The 21,826-nt window shown below is 34.4% G+C and overlaps 1 protein-coding gene and 1 pseudogene across 2 annotated transcripts in view; one reads left to right on the top strand and one right to left on the bottom strand.

The window, feature by feature from the left end:
- Nucleotides 1–6,298: 6,298 nt before the first annotated feature.
- Nucleotides 6,299–21,826, bottom strand: part of Ltn1 (listerin E3 ubiquitin protein ligase 1) — a 45,988-nt gene continuing 30,460 nt past the window's right edge. The window contains exons 23-30 of one of the 2 annotated variants that reach the window (XM_027929211.3): nucleotides 21,408–21,645; nucleotides 20,799–20,873; nucleotides 16,486–16,672; nucleotides 12,121–12,292; nucleotides 10,708–10,928; nucleotides 10,080–10,274; nucleotides 8,875–9,042; nucleotides 6,299–7,993 (exon numbers count right to left, since the gene is read on the bottom strand). In XM_027929211.3, coding sequence (XP_027785012.3) covers nucleotides 7,931–7,993; nucleotides 8,875–9,042; nucleotides 10,080–10,274; nucleotides 10,708–10,928; nucleotides 12,121–12,292; nucleotides 16,486–16,672; nucleotides 20,799–20,873; nucleotides 21,408–21,645 — 1,319 coding nt within the window. In that variant the 3' untranslated portion in view covers nucleotides 6,299–7,930. The remainder of the gene's footprint in view (nucleotides 7,994–8,874; nucleotides 9,043–10,079; nucleotides 10,275–10,707; nucleotides 10,929–12,120; nucleotides 12,293–16,485; nucleotides 16,673–20,798; nucleotides 20,874–21,407; nucleotides 21,646–21,826) is intronic. The other variant, XM_071615108.1, reaches the window with a different exon arrangement.
- Nucleotides 17,003–17,769, top strand: LOC114087665 (E3 ubiquitin-protein ligase RNF220 pseudogene; annotated as a pseudogene).

Below are 21,826 nucleotides of genomic sequence, written 5' to 3'. Positions count from 1 at the left end.
GAATCTTGAGGACTCATCTTGGACCATAAAGTGGAAATCATGTTGAGAATATTGTCCAGCAACCAGATAGTACAAACTCAGGTCCTTGATGATAATAAAGCTATTACAGGCCTGAACTGCTTATATCTAGACTTCATTTACAGAGGCAAGTAAATTTCTTAGTTTAAACCATTTTATCTTTATTGTTTTTTCATTATGAATCAAACCTAATCCTGTGTTCAGAAGAGCATCTCCCATAAGTAAATATTCTTGCCATTACTCAAAACTATTCTCTCTCCCACTGCTTGGTTTGCTTTCTCTTTATTTGTTCACCTATTTGTACAGATTGTCTTATGTGTTCTTATTTTGTCCCTTATTGTCTTGTGTCTGTTGAATGTATGACATTGCGTCCTGCCAATTCATGAAAGAAGTTCACTTTTTTAGTCCATATTTCAGATGTTATCAGTTGTTGGGATCCTTGATCACAAGGCTCTTTCTTATCTTCTGATCATTTAACAAGCACAAATCTGACTAATGTAATCGTCTATCCCTATTGACCTTATGTCAAAGTCATAACCTCCTCCTGGCAGAATTTTCACTATAATCCTAACTCATATGATTGATAGATAAGGAAAAATTGCTTAAAAAGACCCTCTCTTAAAGAGACACTAGTTAGTTAGTTCTCATTCAAGCCATTCTGAAACCCTCTCTCCTTGTACAGCTCTTTTTGTGATGCTGGGCATGGAACCTCCAGCCTCACACATGCCTCAAGTGCTCAACCACTGAGCCAAATCTCCAGCTCCTTATCTGGATTTATTTTTACCATAAACTTAAACCTTCAATCCTTCTGCACATTCCTTTACCTCCTAAACAAGTAATCCTTTTCTCAAAGTTTTTCTTAGGAAAGAACAATTACATCATATCATATTCCTTCAAAACTATTAAACTAGCACATAGATCTACAGAAAATTATTTTGAACCTTGGTCTAGAATCAAGTTGAGGCTATTAATTAATCTCTTCTTAACCTTGAAGTGATTTGCTGCAGAATTCAGATTACTATTACTTACTTATTCTCCCAAACTACCAAGTATGTATCAATCAATTTAATAATCATTATCCCCTTCTGTGGGAGAAAAATGGTTAAATGTAGCAAATAAAACAACAAACCTAAGAAATGGTTTAAATAGCCCAGCTCTTCATAATTAAAGAACTTATCTTGAAAACATAAGCATATAGGAAACAAACTACATAAAAATGGGAAGCTATGATTAATGACACGTGTAAGCAGAGGGGCCATGGGAAGAATTAACATCCTAAGAAACAAACTACCCAAAATTCCTATAGCAACGGCACTCCAGGAAACATCAGTACTTAACAATTCCCTAATATTCTTCTAAACTCCTTCAGAGAATGGTCTACAAATACTGGACAGTGAAATACAGATATGTCATGTTACCTAATTCTCCTAACATAGAACATCAAATCCCTCAGAGTACTAAAGCTATGAAATAAGTAGAAATTTCTAAGAACTTATTACATAATTTGGGGAACATTATCAAGATATAGTACTTTCTTTTTCATGGCATAGCCATTGCTAATAATTAGGGATTGACTTAATAAATGGAACTTCAGGTAAAATTAATTGCAGAATTATTTTTTAAGTTCTAGAAAATTCTGCATAGAATTAAAGTATAGCTAATCTGGACATATAGCTATACTATGTATGATTTAAAAAACAACAAATGAGCTACATCACAGAACTCTAATGAACAAGACTGTAATCATAGGTAAAGTATCAGGAGCTGAGCTTAAGAGTTCAGACTGACTCTTTCTAAATTATCATAAACCTTTCTTTTTGTATATACATATAAGATTAGGTGTATACTATCCAATACAGCAACCTTGCTGGGCATGGTGGTGCACACCTGTAATCCAGCAACTTGGGAGGCTGAGGCAGGAGGATTGCAAGTTAAAGACCAACCTCAGCAACTTAGCAAGAACCAGTCCAAAAACAAGGGAGCAGGGGGATTAGGAACTTGGCTTAGTGGTAAAAAGCCCCTGGATTCGATCCCACCTACAAAAAAAAAAAAAAAAAAACCCACAATAGCCACTAGCTACATGTGCCTACTGAGACTTAAAATGTGGAAGTGTAACTGAGGAACTAAATTAACTTAAATTTTAAAATGGTCATTGCTTGATCCAGTTATTGGAAATTTTAAGTATATTTGGAACTTGGGTATGTGAATTCACTTTTCAGTTGTAAATTTTCTGAAATCTAAATACACATCAAGTATCTGTAATGAAAACTTCATATCCAAATTGAAATGTGCTATAAATTCAAAATATACACTGGATTCCAAAAACTTAATATGAAAAAATGTAAAATATGTAGTTGATTTTTATACAGATTACATTTTAAAATAATATTTTGGATATACTGAATTAAACACAATGTGTTAAAAATAATTTCATCTATTTTGTCTTACATATTTAATATGCCTGCTAGTAAAATTTAAAATAACATGTGGCTCACATTATATTTCTATTGAATGATAATTAATCTGTGTTCTAAGGCAATTGTTCTCTACCAGAGGCAATTCTGCCATCCAAGGGATACTTGGCAATGTCTGGACACTTTTTGTTGTCACAAGGACAGAACCAGGATGCTGCTAAACACACTACAATACACAGGACAGATCCCCAAACAAAGAATTATACAGCTGAAAATGTCAAAAGTGTTAGAGAATAACCATTTCTCAATAACATGGCACACATCAAAACTCCATTGCCTCAAAATAAAAAATTCATTGCCTTACTGGGCATAGTGGCACGCACACACCTGTAATACTAACTACTTGAGAGGCTGGGGCAGGAGGATCCCAAGGTAGAGGCCAACTTTGGTAATTTAGCAAGACCTTGTCTCAAAATAAAAAATAAAAAGGGCTGGGGTAGAGCTCAGAGGTAAAGCACTCCTATGTTCAATCCTCAGTATTAAGGAAAAAATATTAATTACCTGTTACGCTTATCATTTGACCCAACAATTGACCCCTTATATTAGAGAAACTGCATCCTAATTAGTTGAAGGATCTTCAGATCCTGTACTAAATTCACTTTTAAAGCTGATTATATCACTCAAAGCTAACATCACAGTGGTGACTGATTAAAAGCAGCCCCCCAACAGACCCCCCATCCCCATCAGCTAAGTTCAGGAAAAACATAAGGATGTCTGCTCTTACCAGGGTACTTAGGAAAAACAAAGAATTAAAAGACAACCAGACTTTAAAAGATGAAAATCTATTTCTATTTGCAGGTGACATGCTCTGTTTAAGGAGAAAAAGCAAGGAATTCATTAAAAAAAAGAGAGAAGAAAAGAAAAAAAGGACATACTAGAATTAACAAAGGAGGTTTCAGGGTATAAAATTAATATGCAAAAATAATTATAATAATGCCATAAAAAAAGGATAATATTATCAATTTCTCTTGTTTCCCCATCTACTGGTATAACCCTCTGAAATCGAAAAACTTTTTTACCCTTAGGTGATGAAGAAGAAACCCATGATTATGGTTCTACAGTTTGACAAATATCCATGCTCAGAAGTCAGTTTGAACAATTCCTTCCCAAATTCTCACAGATATTGCTTGTTAGTGGGTTTTAAACAGTGAAAACAAACAATGCCAACTGGTTACATAATAATTAAACCAAACTCTTTTAGAAGCCAGTACTTTACCAGAACCCAAATATGCTCAAGCGGTCAAATCTGTGGTTCACTACTGGGTATGTCAAATTGAGAACAACTGATGTAGGTTTGTTTCTGAAATAGTGATGAATTTGGAGACAATCTAGATTCTTAATCTATTCAAGTACCTCAGTAAATCTGGACACAAACATAAAAATTATCTGATGTGTTTGTGCTGCTAACAGAAATTTTTGTTGTTCTTAAAAGAGAAATCCACAATGAAAAGACATTATCAAAGCTGCAGAAAATAGAAGACTCCCATAATAAATACCCTATTCTAACAAGTCCTTTTGCAAAGTACATTTATTAAAAAAAAAAAAAAAAAGAAGGAAGGAAAGAATAATAACTGGTTGCAGGACCCCTGAGTAGAGTATCTGGCAAACCCAGAAGAGCCACCTAGGTATACCAGAAAAACTTAAGTTGGACATTCACTGTCCAATTCTTCCCCAAGATGACCTATTCTAGTAAGAACTGATTGATCATGATATTAAACAAATGAAAGAGACAAGATTTTTAGGTAGCAGAAGTCATGGATAGCTCCAAAGAAGTCAAGAAGCACAGAAAAAGAACAAGACTGAAGAACTTCTCATAACTAATTATAAAGCTATTTTTTTAAAAAAAATGTAGAATTAGTAACAGATAGATAAATAGATCAAGGGGACAAAATAAAGCCCAGAAACCAACTCACACATACAAAAGGAAATAGTAATATAAAACAGGAGGCACTATAAAGTTAATGGGAAATGAGTGAACTATTTATATTTACTAAATGATGCTATAAGAAATATCTATCAATATGGAGGGCTGGGGAGTTCAGTGGCAGAGTGCTTGCCTAGCAGGAATGAGGCACTTGGTTCAAGCCCCAGTACCTCAAATAAATAAAACAAAATAAAATAAAGAACTGCTATCAATATGGAGGAAGAATTCTATCTAACAACAGTAAATAAATATATATATAAATACACATATTAACCAGCAATATATACATATACATTTAATATACATATGTATATATTGCTGTTTAATTATGCACATTTTGAAATTTAAAACTTTTATGACAAAATATAATCAAATTTTCTTTCTTCTTTTTTTAATCTCAGGGGAGGAATAAATTTTTAAAACCTAACACAAAAAAAAGGTTCATTCATCAAGGAAAAGAATCATTAATTTGATTAAACTAACTGAAAAATTTCTGCAAAATCAAAGATTCACAAGACCATGTTAAAGACAAGCCACATACTAGAAGATCTATAACAGGTAATCAGGAAGACTGCAAGTAATCTAGTAGAAAAACAGGCATAGATTATGGACAACAAATTTATAAAACAATGAACAATAAATATAAAAGAAACTGTTTCTTGGCAAATAGGAAAATATAAATTAAAGAGCTACTTATCTCATAGCCCTCCAACTAGAAAACTTAAAAATTCTGATTAAGACTAAGTGTTGGTGACAAGGTAGAAAAAAAAACCAGAATCCTCTCACATGGCTGCTGGGAGTGCAAACTAACACACCACTTTGGAGAGCAATGATTTAAAGTCAGAGTACACATATCCTACTACCTGGAATTCCACCTTGAGGCATATATCATTTAAATAAGGAAGAATGACAAAGAATGTACACTTGTAGCACTGTTCAAAATGGCAAAAAATAACTGAAATGACCATCAGTGGAAAGACTGGTAAATAAATACTAAACAGCAATTATAGTAAGTAAAAAAGCAGGTTACAAAAGATTACCTATAGTAGGATATTATGACTAATTTTTTTTTAAAAACCACTACGTATTATTTATGGATTCAAATACATGATAAAGTATAAAATCTTAAATAGAAAGGAGTCATACCAACTTCAGAATAGGAGGCTAGCTCTGCGGGGGGGAAGGAGGAAAATGGCGCCGGGAGCAGTACAAAAGAGTAACATTTTATTTCTTTAAAAATCAGAGGCAAATATGGCAAAATAGAAGGTAAGGAGTACAAGGGCATTTATATTAATTTTTTTTGTATATTTGAAATATTTTGTAATTAAAAAGAATTTTAATGGGCACATATGGTATATCAATCAAGTAACATTATTCACACCACAAAAATGAATCAATAACATTATGTAAACCACAAAACATATGCACATACATTAGAGCATGAGATAAATAATAATCAAAAATAAATTTTAAAATCTGCAATTGGGGGTTTTAAATTAATAATTTTGTAATGAGGTCTGAATCTCATGCAATTTTATAATGTCCTTATGCTAATATTTTAAAGGCTACTATCCTTTTTTATAATTGTTAAAACTATTATAAATAAAATTAATTTAATATTCTAAATTTCAGTATTATTTTGGAAAGTCTTTTCTAAATATAAACAGTAACAAGCTTTACAATTATACTTACAGGTCTTAAGGACATATATTAAGAGTCCTAAAAGTATGAAGAGTAGTTATTTAATTATAACTACTTAATTACACTGTTTCAACAAAAATCTGTTGCCTTAATACTTCTGTAGAAAAACAATGCTCTATTGTTCCTTCTTTTTCCCCCCTACTTGGGGTTGAGTGAGAAGCCAAGAAATACCAATACTGGAGAGGTTATAAACAAAGTTTTATTATAAAACCATTTTTAAAGGAAACGTGTGTAACTTTCACAGGAGAGTAACACAATCCTTTGGGATTACTATGTCAAAGACAGACATAGAGAATATTTTAAGAGAGGGGTCAAGAAGAGGTAGTAGAATTTTTGCTATCTGTACTGCATTTACTGACTCTGAGTCTCAAGGCTAGAAAATAATAAGATATTACAAAGAAAACTTTCAAGAACAAAACTGTGTAGGACACTACACCTACAAATACAACTCAAGAGATGTGCAACTCACACATTATATTTCACTCTCAACTATAATCCTCTGACCACATTCATACTATTTCAATAATAGTCATTTTACCCAGTTGATGGTAAGCAATAATTTTATTTAACATGAGCTGCTTTTGCCAATTAAACATTTGCAACACAAATGATTAGCTGATCTCTTAAATAGCCTAACTATTAGATATGCTATTTTCCATGAAATGGAAGACTGTAATAAAATTATTCTAAGTTCCAAACTTCCACACTTTTATACTTTGGGCACAATTTTTAAGAGTAATAGTGCTGTGGCAAAAGGCAGGTTTTTACCTACACATATACTTCAGCCTATTATACTTAATTTTACTTAGTACTAAAATCCGTAATTTTCATTTCTGGATGCTGAAAATAAAAAAAAAATAGCTTCCCTAAATCCCTTATTTAGTGTAACTTTGGCTAGTTAGAATAGCAAAATTTGCTTACAAAATTGAAAGCCTCCTACAACATTTTTAAATGTTGGTTTTTCCATCAATCCTAAAGTTCCAATTATATGTATTTCTTCCCTCTCAATAGAGGGATAACTTCCATTTTGCTTCACAAATGAAATAATCAAATTACCTTTTCTCTCTAATTCCCACCCTCTGAAGATACACTCAAAATGAGTAATAAATTCACTGACAAATTTACTATTCAAATTTCACTTAATACATGGAAATAATTCTTCCACAAGCAAAAGGTCAGTGTCATGAATTTAATTTTCTGAATTTCGTAACCCTTGATAAACGGAGGCACCTTAAAGTTCAGTTTACATTCTTTTATATAGGATTTCATAGCATGCTTCAAATAGCTTAAGATAAGCCATATTAATAGCTTACAGTTATTTTTATCATTAAAATAATCTAAAAAATCAAAACACTACTAAATTTGCTGTCATAACTAATAAATAAGTCTTAAATCAACTCTCTCAATTCATTTTGGCTGACTCTTGGACTATTCTAGAACACAGACCAATAAACCGAATGGGTTTATAAGTTATAATATAGTTGTACAATGTTTTCACAAATTTTAATTCTATAATTTAGGGCTTTTGTATTCATTTTTAAATATACAAAGAGATTAACCATTAATATAAATATTTTCTCTCAAATATGTAATATTCTTTTGTAAAAGAAAAAGTTTCCAAACATTTACAAAGCAATCTAAAGATAGGTAAACCTGATTTTAAGATTATCACATTAACCAAAATAACTTTCCAGAGAAGGTCCTATTTAAAAGTAATGCTGACTGGCTTTCTCACATCAACACCTTAAGTTGGATCCAAATCCAATGCCTTTGCTTAATTTACTTCAGGGATCACTTCCAATGAAAAAAAATCTCAGAAAAAGGTCTCACGACAGAGTGGACAGGTGGACTTGTTGCTAGATGTAAACCATTTGTACTGAAAAAGAAAAGGTTTTAAATGTTAGGAGAATTTTTTAAAGCTATCATCTCATAAAAATACATCAAAGTAACCTTCAAATTCATAAGATATAAAAGGGATAATATTAAAATTTTTCTCTCCCCATGTCTGAACACAAAATCAGCACAAGTGAATATTACTTCCAATTGTATATAACTTCCAAAGGCTACCCTAGATTCTTTCTTTCTAGGCTCGTGCTCAAAACCATAAAATCATAAGAAAGACCAGTGAAGCAAGTTAACATAGGGAATTGCCTTTTTGACATGATGTTTAAAAGTGTAAAGGGCTCTGATGCCAGAGGGCCCCAGCTCAACTCCTGTATCTTTCCTCATGGTCTAGATCTCACTTGATTATCCATTTCTTGAGTGCTAAGAGCTCCATTAGAAATATCCACTATAGAAGAAAGACCAATAGAGTAGAGGAAGGGAATTCAGAAGGAGAAGGAGAGAAGGGCACCGGAAGTAGTGGAGATGAAATCTACCAAACTGTGCTATGATCATGTATGAATATACCACAATGAATCTCACATATATATATATATATATATATATCATTATAATGCACTAATCAAAATAATAATATAAGAGAGATAAGTAGAGTACAGCAAGCTAATTAGGGGGAAGAAAAAAGAAAAGGTATTGGGGAGTTAGGCTGATTAAATTATGTTATATGCTTGTATAAATATGGCATAATAATTCCCATATTATGTATAATTATATTATAAAAAAAGAAAAAATATCCTTTTATTAAAGTACTTAGATGCTATAAGTCTCTATAATAATTACTAATTGTGTTCTTTCCCAAAGTTAAGCATCAAGAATACATAAAACATACGAAACTTAATTTTGCCTCAGACTTACCAAACAGGCTGAATGGAACTTTTTCTTGCATGTTCTACAGGCTTTTTTGGGAAGAGAATAGTTGAAACCATGAATGACTGAGAAACAGATCATGCAATCTTCAACACCCTCAAAACGTTTATCTACATTATTTTTCCATAATGCTAAGCCTTCCATAATACTTCCATTCTGTTAACAAAGAGAAAAATAATCAGTATATACTGAAGACCATGTTATTTTTACTCTCAATTTCACAAATTTCAAAGCTGAATTATAATTCTGGAAGAAGACAATCTGCCTGACTACATTCACATCTTCTAAGTTTTATAAGTGCTGGGGTTTTTTTTTTGTTTTGTTTTGTTTTAATAATCTCCAAAGTTTTAGGAACAGATATAATTTTTCTCCATTAAAGTTAAACTTCAAGGGCTTCTGAACTATGGTTTTGATTTTTTTTGATGAAACTCTTAATAATTAAATCATAAATGACCTAAAGATCTCCCAACTATTAACAAAAATGATCAGATTACTTTACCTTCTCAAATGATTTGTTCCAGCTCCACAATATTGGTGAAAATGTTTTAATTTTTCTTTAATGCAGAATGTCTCAGATATATCACAATGTTCAAAGAAAACTAGAGGAGACTTACAATGTGTTTATAGTTCAAAGGTCTTTCAAAGTGGGATTTCTCTAACCAAAGAAGAATTGAAACATAAAAGTAGCCCAGGGCCAAGCGCGGTGGTTATATGCCTATACTCCCAGCAGCTCGGAGGCTGAGGCAGGAGGATCACGAGTTCAAAGCCAGCCTCACCAATGGTGAGACGCTAAGCAACTCAGTGAGACCCTATCTCTAAATAAAATACAAAATAGGCTGGGGATATGGCTCAGTGGTCAAGCACCCCTGAGTTCAAACCCTGATATCAAAAAAAAAAAAAAGTAGCCCAGAAAGAAAGCATTCACTAGTCCATTATCCTTCAAAAAAGTCTCAATTTCCATTTCCTTAATACCATATATTATTCTACATCTTCTATACTGCCAATGAAATAAAATCAATCCCTCTCATACACCAGAAAATAAATTATAAAGCCTTAAGAACTAAAGCAGAGATGGCATATTTAAGCACATATCTTAAGCAGAAGAAACAACAGTTTGTATTTAACTACCCTTCAAAGACATAATCTCTCTCTCTCTCTAGTTTGGGAATCCAAGTGTATGAGCAAAACCTTACCTGATGGGTGAGATAAGTGCTTAGCTGCAGCATCCAGTTCCGCCACTGCTGAACAGCCACTCCAACTCGTTTCCCACTTTCCACTGTTATTGAACCCAATGGATAATTTGAAGGCAGTTGTATTATAAGTTCAATGACTATGTCCTCAATAGTGTAAGTAGCCATTACTTCTCGAGTAGTAGCTCGAGCTTTAACCTAAAACACAAAAGGTAATATTTTTGCCAAATTCCTTTCTTCCATTCAAAACACATTTTGTTAGGTTGATTTAGCAGCTAATGTCTTCATAAGGAAAAAACAGGTAAACATTCATTTATCTGACACAAGCCATTTAATAAGTAGTACTTAGCATGTTTCACAGTGATTTTCTGACACAGTTTGTGTTAAAAGAAAATATGCTATTCATAAAACTGCATATTATTATTAGGTTTGTCATATATCATTTTTAATAGACAAAAGATGCCCTAAGTATATTACTTCTATATCTACCATATCTTTCTCAAAACACAACAATCAGAAAATAAGGTAGACAGATTTCTGTAAATTCTGAATCAAGAGCTACAACTCTGTGATATTTATAATGATAGATATAACCAATTCGTAAACTTTTCTGGAAAAAGACAATACTAACCGTCATGCCATTAAATAGCTGTGTACTTGTTTGCACAGAAGATATTTCTTGAAAAGAAAGAACATTGCTGACGTACTTGCTTGTAAATCTATCTACAATATTAAAAACACGCTTCTCACTGCTATTCCACCACAGCCTAACCATGGCAGGCAAATCTTTTAAAGTCATATGATAGACTGAACAAGCCAAGTGTGGAATGTGGTACGGAAGAGTTGTAGTTTCTGAAGAAAAAATAGAATTCTTAGTTAGTTATATGCACTTACAAATAACAACAGCCGTGTATTAGTATTTTCCTTAGAAAGTCATCCTTAATCAACAACAGTGTCTAGCTCATAAAACAAACACACCAGAGAAACCAGAACCCTAGAGCATTAGCATCCTGCCACACATTCAAAATGAACCGCAAGAATCGAATCAGACACTACTATCCTATGTGCATATATGATTACATGACCATTATAATTCTATAACACATACAGCCAGAAGAATGAGAAGTTATTCTCCATACATATAGAGAATATGGTATATACATATAATATGTCAAAATACATTCTACTATCATGTACAATTAAAACAAATATAAAAAAACTTCTGTAAAACAGAAAAAAAAATGACAAAGGAGGGGATGGGATTGTGGCTCAGCGGTAGAGTGCTTGCCTAGCATGTGCAAGGCCCTGGGTTTGATCCTCAGCACCACATAAAAATAAATAAAATAAAGATATTGTGTCCAACTACAACTAAAAAAAAACTACAAAAGAATGACAAAGGAAGTAAGAGTAAAAAAATCCCACCTGACAATTAAAATCTGCCTAGAAATAATACTCTGTATTTCACATAAAAGACCACAAATAAAATGGAGCCCACATATTCTTTGTCATAAATTATGAAAGGGAGTTTGGCCTCCTCTTCTTTCTCCTGAGCTCACTGAGCTGCTGTGCAAAAGTCCTAGAATAATCACTTTAATATTCACAAGACACAGTTCAGCTCTCTTAAGACATTTAAAAACTTTTTATTCTTAGTAAAGTATTTATAATGCTGTAGTATAGCTAAATGACTTTATGTCTACCATTCTGGCTAATATTTGAGCTACTAGAGTGAAGGAAACAAATTTTACTCATCTTGTTTTCCTAACTGAAGACTACTTATTATTAACATGGCTACAAAATATTATCATATAACCAATACTTGCTTATAGAGTAAAAGATAAAAACCTCTACACTTTAAAAATTATTAAATTCTCTACAACCTTATCCACAAGATTTATTTGTCCTACTTAAAGAAGTTCAGAAAATCTTGCATTTTAACATTCTTTAGCTAGGACTCACATTTGTCATTACACTCCAGGGTAAAGTTTATTACAACCTAGTCTGAGCCTAGTCTCTAGGAAAGGACACAAATCTGTATCTTACTGACCTCTAATACTCAGCTGGAGCTCCTCAGTAAAGAAAGTTTTAGGGTCCTTATTTGAAACCTCAATAGCTGTCTCTCCATAGGTTGGATTTTCTGGCATAAGCCTGAAGAGGTGATAGAGTAATTTATTCAAACTCTTTGTTTTCCGAAGGTACATTGAATACAGAGCCCGAAGCTGATAGAAAGGCAAAGAATTTGTTAGCAAATCCAATTAAAGCAAGACCATCAGCAGAAAAGAACAAAACAAACTGTAACAAATTGTAAAAACACAATAAAAAAAAATGCATTAATTTGAACACTCAACTACATGCAAGAGTCATACAAAATATATGCCATATTCTCACTTTCCAAATGTATCGTATGATGTGACCCTGCCTCCTTTCTTCAGACTGGCAGAACTTCTCATTAACCCCTCCCTCATTATTACACATATGCTTCTAACTTTTTCTCAAATTGTGTCCATTAATATGCTCAGTATGGATGGCTTGGAGTCACTAAGCCAAGAAAATCTTTTCACCATTTTCCACAGATGACTTTGACTTGCTCACTGTCCTCCCAAGTCTTCCCCACATTCCTTCCACACCATAGTCCTTAATCTTGTAAATTCCTGAGTAAAACAAAACTCATCCCATTTTCAAGAATAACCTATTATCAAAACTACATCATCCTTTTAGTATAGAAAGCACAAACTAGTTAGTAGTCCATTATGTCTTAGGGTCTCCTCACTTGTTTATCAATTAGGAAATTTCATATACAAATATGGATTTCTGGTTTCTCTTTTAAAAACAGGAAAATCTGGTACCACTGGAAGCACCAAAGGTATCTGTGTGATACTTGTGTCACATTTACTTTGTAGTTCTTTGGTATTTTCATTTGTTTTAACATTAATTCTCCTACTATACCATATATCTATCTCTTAGTACAAAAACACCATTTTGTGAATGTTATGACTACTCAAATACAATGATCAAGCTATAGGATTTGGGACTAATTCTGAAAACATGTTGATCAAAGTACCTTTACAATAAAGAAATCTGTGGATACTACCTTTATTGAGCAATCAAAATTTAACATCACCAATAAAATCACTGACATATGCCTCCTGAACTAACACCCTGAGGACACATCACACAACTTGGACAGTAAGTACTATTGCTAAGTTATTAACCAGAATCTACCAGAAATATCCAAACATCTATAAAAACAGAAACAATCAGAAACATCCAAAAATCAAAAATTACATGATAGACTACAAACAGCTATCCAAAACAACAAGAAAAACATGAAAAGTATGGGAATTATAGGTTAAAGAAACTAAAGAAATAAAGCAAACAAATGCAAACATGATCCTTGACTGAATCCCCAATAGAGAAGGAAATAAAACTAAGGATAATATGAGGCAACTATAGAAATCTGAATATAAATTAGACTATATTCATGTACCAAAATTATATTTCTTAAATATAATGATTACATTTTGCTCTTGTAGAATGTTTATGCTTACTTATATCATGCCCTTATTCTTAGGTAATTATATACTTAAATACTTTTGGCAAAGCATCCTGACATCTGCAACTTAAATCTCAAAGGAGGATCAGCAGAAAAAAAATATAGAACTAAATTATGTTGTGTGCATGTATGAATATATAATAATTAATCTTACTAATATGTATACTTACAATGTGTCAATAAAAAGACTTTAAGTAAATATATATAGAAAACATAAGCAAATTTAGCAACATGTTTAAAAAAACTTGTGGATCTAGAAGGGTGTGTGATTTTTTCATTCAAATTATTTTCCAAATTCTCTATTTTTTTTTTTTTTTCAAAACAAAAAATTGGGGCTGGGGATGTGGCTCCAGCAGTAGCGCATTCGCCTGGCATGCGTGCGGCCCGGGTTCAATCCTCAGCACTACATACAAACAAAGATGTTGTATCTGCTGAAAACTAAAAAAATAAATAAATATTTTTTTAAAAAAAAATTGGAGGAGAAAGAAAATTTTTTAAAATTAGATCAGTGGGTTTTTAAAAATTAATAAAAAGAAACAAACAAACAAAAAACCTAGACTATGAACATGACCTGGACACCCCATGCTCAAAACCTTGTATAGAAATGTTCACAGCAGCCAAAAGTGTAAACAAATGTGCACCCATGGATGCACAAAATGTGGTATTATCCTGACAATGGAAGATCTTTCAGAGATGGAATTGTTTACTACAAAATTGATTAAGTCTAAAAACTATTGTGCTAAGTGAAATAAGGCAGATACAATTTATCAAGTTATCATAAAATATCCAGAATAGGCAAATCCATAGAGACAGAACATAATTAATGGTTGCTGAGAACTATGGGGTTTAAGAGGGAATGGGAAGTGAAGAAAGTTAGTATTAATTTCCAAGTGAAGAGGTACCCCAGAACATAACAGAAGTCTTCGCTTAGTGGCTTAATAGTAACTATCTGCCGAACAGGAACACACCCCACCCAAAACGTTTTCATATTAAGATATGAGTTTGTTTGGGGGATCTTAAAAATATTATAAAATTAGTGGTGATGGTTGCACAACTTTAAAAATATACTAAAACAGCCAAACTGTACACTTGAAATGCATAAACTTTATAGGATGTGAAATATATTTCAATAAATCTAAAAAACACAGAGCTTTGTTTCCAGTTCAATTTGATTTGCTAGAAGTTTTTTTTTTAAGAACGTTAAGACAACCCATAATTTAGGACCAATTAAATTCTGTTTATTTCAGGATTTATCTAATTTGCTTTATTTACTGGGTTATTCTGACATTATCTTCACAGCTCGGTTCAGGTTTCAGGCTCAATAATAAATGTTGCTGTATAATTATCTGCACTCCTGCCCACATCCTGACAATAAAAACATGCTAGATGGCGATTTTCCTGATTTTTGAATATAAGATAATAAAAAAAATTCTTCTATATCAGAGGTTCAATCTGCTGCAATCTTTTAAAGATCAACAATATTTTAAGAAACAAATGTAAAAGCTTAACAAGGACTTCTTGAAAAACATAAGCAAATAAAACCAGTATAAGTCACAAACTGTGACAGGCCTGAAGACAAATAAAACTAATCTATGTAACAACTAGATCAACGTTGATTTGATCTTCTCCTTACATATACAAATGTAAAGACATATAAACTGATGTATTTCTGCCGCAATATGGATGTGAGCAACAACACAAACAATAACTTTAATAATTCTGAAAAAATCACAGTGGAAAGGAATACCACAATATTTAATCACATTTTAAATATGAAGTAATAAACTATGCTTTTTGTATTGACCTGTCAAAGGTGGCACTTATTTTATTAGGCTTTCAATTGAGATTTGAGATTTTTTTCTAAAAGAAATAAAAGCTTGGGCTGAGCATAGAGGTACAGCGCTCATCTGGCATGCGTGAGACACTGGGTTCAATCTTCAGCACCACATAAAAAAATAAAATAAACGTATTGTGTTCACCTAAAACTAAGAAATAAATATTAAAAAAAAAAAAAAAAGAAAGAAAGAAAAACTAGAGTAGATCTTCCCAATTTCTTCCTGGATAATGAGAGAGCTTTCTTCCCAAACATGAGACAACAGAGACATCTAGTGGCTGCTGGAATACTCCGGGCATAATAATTACAATAGGATATTTTCTCCATTTAGATTACATTTTGAATTACACAGGTAATGTCTCATAGATCTTTCCCTGAATACTGATTTTTCTAATAGGTAAATTTCCATTTACGTAACCACTTTTAAAAAGCAAGATTCCTGCCAGCATGGTGGTACATGCCTGTAATCCCAGAGGCTCGGGAGGCTGAGACAGGAGGATCAAGAGTTCAAAGCCAGCCTCAGCAATAGCGAGGCACTAAGCAACTCAATGAGACCCTGTCTCTAAATAAAATACAAAATAGGGCTGGGGATGTGGCTCAATGACCGAGTGCCCCTAGTTCAATCCCCGGTATCCCCCAGCACCACCAAAAAAAAAAAAAAAAACAAGATTCCATGCCGGTTCTTTTGAAATTACTATGACAGTACAAAATTAAAAACTATATGAAATATTGTTCCTTATAATAAATAGGTATGTGACTACTATATTCAGTTAGAATAAAAACTGATGAAGTTGCATTTCAGAGCTTAATTATTTTGCCAAAAAAAAAAATTATATCTGGAAGAGTAAGGAAGTAGTAAGAAAAGTAAGTAATAGCAGAGTTATCTAAACTTGGTCAGATAAAATTAGATTAAAACGTAAGGCATGTCCCCTTTTGTTCTAAAAAGGATGGTGTTTAGAAAAGTTGTCATCTGGATTTGATCACCAACATGAAGGAAAATAAAAAGTTGCCATACATTTATTTACCTGAGATGAAGCAGCTTTGAAGAAAGTTAGTATTAATTTCCAAGTGAGGAGGTACCCCAGAACATAACAGAAGTCTTCGCTTAGTGGCTTAATAGTAACTATTTGCCCAACAGGAACACACCCCAGAACGTTTTCCAGCAAGTCTTCTTGAGTACTGAGAAGAGACATCAATACTGCCGGTGGTGACCTAGAAATCAATGTTTAAATAGCAACATTTTCTTCAAAAGTTAACATACTGACAGTGTTTATAAACTTCAAGCATTTTTTTTTTTAAATCGCTATTTTCCAAAAACCCTTTTAAAAATGTTCTCCTTTATACATCCAATTTTAACTCCTAATTTCACATAACGACAAATGACAAATCTAAAAGATATGCTATAAAATTTGGACCCTAGAATCTGCCAGCATTGTCGCCACCTGGGGCCCAGAGCAACAGAGGCCGGGGCTGGGGCTGCACCACGTGGCAGCTATGGGGTCCCATTAGAACAGCCCCCTGGGGGAGCCGGGGAAGCAGGGGACCGGAGGGAGGAAGTACAACTTCCTGAGACTGGGAGCCAACCAGCACACCTGACTAAATGTGTAGATTGGGGAAATGAAATGGAAAAAGCAAGATGAGGCCCAGAAGGAAGGTTCCTGCATGGCTGAGGATGATGCTGTGAACATAGAACAAGAAAACAGCAACCGCTTTGAAAAGTATGAGTGCTGTGGGCAGACGGATATGGGTCACTGCTCTCCCAGAAGGTAGCTTCCAAGGCTCTGGCTTCCTCATGTACAGCCGCGAGAACCAGGACAGTGATCTGACTTGGATGTGGATGGGGATGACAGTTTGGGAAGCCACAATACACGGAGGAAGACGTTGTCATCTCTTGTGTCAGCGCGAAGCCTGGTGAAGCCAAGGAGAAAGAGGCATTCCAGGGAAGCAGTCCTAAATGGTGGCCCTCCCAGGACCTGTGCCACACCTGAGTTCTCTAAATGGGCCAGTGATGACATGCCGTTCACCAGCAAAGATAAAAAGTAGCAAGCAGGAGGTCATGCAGAAGATGAGCAAGAACAGGGACATGGAGAAAATCTCTGATTCAGCTGTGACCATGTTTGAGGCCCTGAAGGCTCTGAGCAATACAAATGCCTCATCTGCATTGATTCATACTCATTGCCCCTAATGTCAATCCAGTGTTGGCCTGTACACTACAGGAACACTGGCTGTGGACTCTGTGTTCCAAGAAGCTCTGCCCTCAGTGCAACACCATCACAGTACCTAGAGACCTTCAGAGGATCTACTTGTGAGCTAGCCACCCAGGCGGGCCTCGCCCCAAGCAGCCTCACCTGCCCCCATCCTCTGTGACAGTGACCCTCTCCCCTTGTACATAATGCACACAGGGTCCCCATGTACATACATTCACATGCATGCACACAGATATACACACACAGGACTCTGGAGCCAGAGTGGAGGCTGAGGCCCAGGCCCTGCCTGCTAGCTCCCACCAAGCCTGGGGACCATACCCATTGGGCCTCTGTTCCCAGGGTAGGGTAGGGAGATGGGGTGGGGAGTAGAGAGGCAAGGCTCTTGAAATACAGCTCCCAGAGGGACAGACATACAAACACCAGACTGAAGTGCATGTAATATAGACCATGTATATTTACAGTGTTGTTATAAATAGGACAACTCCTTTGCCCTCTACACCCCTAGCTTTAGTTGTATGATTTTCTTCTTTTTTTAAGAACCTCTGGAAGCAGTGCCTCCCTCAGGGCTGGCTGAGGGCTTGGCCCATCCCCTCTTAGGGCACCTATCTGCCTCTCCCACTCCAGTCATCCCTTCCCTCTCTCATGTGCTTGGTGTTCAGTGGTGTATATTTTTCCTCCCAGATATCAGGTACATGCCCTGAGAGACATGACCCTCTTTAGTCTTAGCTCATGAGGTTCTTCATAACAAGTTGAGAGTAGGGCAGGAAGTAGGTCCAGAGCTGAAGCAGAAGATGAGGTTGGGGCTGACTGAAGGTGCCCCCAGCTGCCCAGCCTTCTGCTGAGAACCATTCCTGGGAATAGAGATGCTCTTCCCAGGGAAAAGTTGTCTCCCCGCCCATCCTGTGGGCCCTGTGGTGTGATGCTATGACTGTACATTCTATACAAAGGTACTTGTCCTTTTCCTTTTAAATTACATTTGACATGGATTAAAACAATATAAACAGATTTTTTAAAAAATGGACCCTAGATGTTAGCACTTTACGACACTTGAAAAACATCTATTTCAACTTTCTGCTTTATAGATAAAAGTCACACATTCAGGAAGTCAAATGATTAGTACAACAGCTAGTCAGGAGAACTGTAAGTCTTACAAGTTTTACCAAATCCTTTATCATTCTCTAAAGGGCAGAGGGAGGATTCAGACTTGGAACTCTGTCACTACATCTTACTTTCTATTTTGCTGCATACGTTCTACTTAGCAGTATAAATAATGTCACAATCATCACGATTTATCAAAAGAATAAACAGAAAATAATTATGTGCTTTTATAATCATAAGACTAGGCTGGACAATGTAATGAGACTTTTGTCTCAGAAAATAAAGGGCTATGGATATAGCATTCTCAGGAAATTTAACATTCACATTAATTCACAACAATGTAAGTTGATTTTCTCCTTTACTGAACTAATTAACACTTCCAGGAGAATTTAAGAGATTATTTACATCTTCTTTTTTTTTTTTTGACCCAGGGCCTTGCACATGCTAACCAACTGCTCTACAACTGAGCTACATTCCTAGTCCTTTTTATTTAATTTTGACAGAGTCTCACTAAATTGCCCAGGCTGGTCTCAAACTTGTAATTGTCCTGCCTCTCCAAAGAAACTGTTTTATAATCATGTGCCCCACCCTCAATTTTCTCCTTTTGCCTCTGTGATCTTTTTTCTCTGTGACTTCCTTCTTTCAGACCACAAATTCAGGCTTTTCTGCCTTTACATCTTCAACATCTCTATCTTCAAGTACCAGGACTTCTCTATTCCTTAACAATAGTTGCCACACCTTACAAATACCAGGTCTGAAATCTTTTTACTTCTCACAATGCCCTCTACATGCTGCTTTTTAACTTCTGTAATGGCCTCCTCCTCTGCTTGCTTCTTAAGTATAATTCATGCCTCACACTATTGCTAGAATCAGCTGGTTGTATCTCAACTCCTACCAAATAAAGTCTCAAATCTTAATTTAGAATGCCATTTTTGCCACATGTGGTGGCACACACCTCTAATCCCAGCTACTTGGGAGGCTAAGGCAGAAAGATCACAAGTTCATAGCCAGTCTCACAGTGAGATTTTTATCTCAAAATAAAAAATAAACAGATGTACCTTGGTGGCAGAGCACCCTGGGTTCGATCCCCAGTTACACACAAACACACACAGAGCCATTTTTAAGGACATCACCTATTCACTTATCCTGATCCCTTGACTACTCTTCTAGCTTAATCTTCCACCAGACTCTGCCTACTCTGTATCTAGTGGTTTATTTTTTCTTTCATTCAACAAGTAACAGTAGAACCATTCTGAATGCTGTGGATATAGTAAAGAATAAGACAAAAATTCCTGCCCTCACAGGGCTTACACTTTAGCGAAAGAAGATATTGACAGTAAAAAAATGTTAAGTGGCAACATTCCCCAAGGGCATCCAGAACATTCATGCCTCAGTGGCTTTGCACATGACATTTTCTTAACCTATATTCTATTTTTTTGTCCTGTTGAAATGTTAAACAACTTTAGTTTTTAATTTTTTAAAATTTGTTCTAATTAGTTATACATGTTAACCAACTTTAAAGGTCCAGTTTAAATGTCTCTTCCTTAAGAGAAAGGCTTATCTTCCTGGTGTACAATAACTATGTACCCATAATATGCTATCCTTCCTTTTTCTTAGCACTTATCATACACTATACCTTTTATTACAAGATAGTACCATCGATATTTCATTATTGTATTCTTTCCGCAGCATTTTAAATACTTTTCACAAAGTGGAAGCTCAATAGATATTGAACTCATACCCTTTTCCAAAGCTACTATGTGGCCAAACAAAGTTTTACAGAATAATAGGCAAGCCAAAATGTGATTTAGAAACAATTAAAAGAGAAAACCCTTTTGGGTAAATTTTACATTTCAAGGTAACTTTAAAATAGTCTATCCACAGAATGAATATGTACTCTAAATTGAGAGTTTCTGTGTTGTTTAGTCTTAAAAAGACATAAGGTAGATTATGACAACCTAATAAACCAAGTTATAAAAACAAACAAACAAACAACAACAAAAAAGGACAAAATAAAACAAAAAGCTACTCACAAGGCTGGTTCTTCTTCTTCATCTCCATATGACTTTAGATTATCCTGATCATACTGTGGTAATTCAGGCATTAATCTGGAAATAGATTATTTTAAATAGTTTAAATTAGATTATCAATTATTATACCATATTTCAGAGCACAAAGACTAATACTTATTTTGAATGAGGATACCTTTTGTGTTGTTTTGGGTACCAGGGATTAAGCCCAGCAATGCTTAACCACTGAGCCTTATCCCCAGCCATTTTTACTTTTTATTTTGAGACAGGGTCTTGCTAAGATTCCGAGGCTGGCCTCACACTTGCAATCCTCCTGACTCAGCTTCCCAAGTTGCTGGAATTACAGGCATGCACCACCATGCATGGCTTATAATGAAGATACCTTTTAGTGAGTCCTTTATAAAATAACTATCTATGGCCAGAACTATTTCAACATAAATTGGGTAAGGAAAAAAATGACCAAAAAGATCAAAAAAACAAGTTGGCATTCCTGTTCCTGAAACAGTCAGGTCTCCTTTTTATTTTTAATTTGGCTTTTTTTCAATGATTAAAAGTAAAAAAATGTATATATTCTATTTGTTAGACCATGGTAATATTCACTTAATTGCTTACTTGAAGAGCATATGATAAACAGCAATTTGCACAGGCCTAGCTCTGAAGAGGAGTAATGGGGCCAATGTATTTAACAAAGTCTGGAGATGTTCTGGCAAATTTGTTTTTTGGCCAGCAACCAATTTTGCAGGAAGTTTCTGACTCAACAGCTGATCCTTCGAGATGTATGTTAATGTTTCACACATGGGCTTCAGCATTGCATTCTTAAAGGATGTTTCAGACAGATCTTTGTTTTCTCCTGACAAAACAAATTAAAAAACACACACATACCAAGAGAGAGTTAGTAATAGAAGTTGCTTGATTCATGATCGACATCATTTAAGAAAATGAAAATTAGACATAGACATTACAGAATTCCTAACTAGAAATAAGAAGTGAATACTTATTTCAGTTAATCAACTGTTTTAATGACTTTTACT

This window comes from Marmota flaviventris, chromosome 8 (assembly GCF_047511675.1).
Source record: "Marmota flaviventris isolate mMarFla1 chromosome 8, mMarFla1.hap1, whole genome shotgun sequence".
NCBI classification, from domain to species: domain Eukaryota; kingdom Metazoa; phylum Chordata; class Mammalia; order Rodentia; family Sciuridae; genus Marmota; species Marmota flaviventris.
Note: the sequence above shows the minus strand (reverse complement) of the source record. Positions and strands in the feature narration are given on the sequence as shown.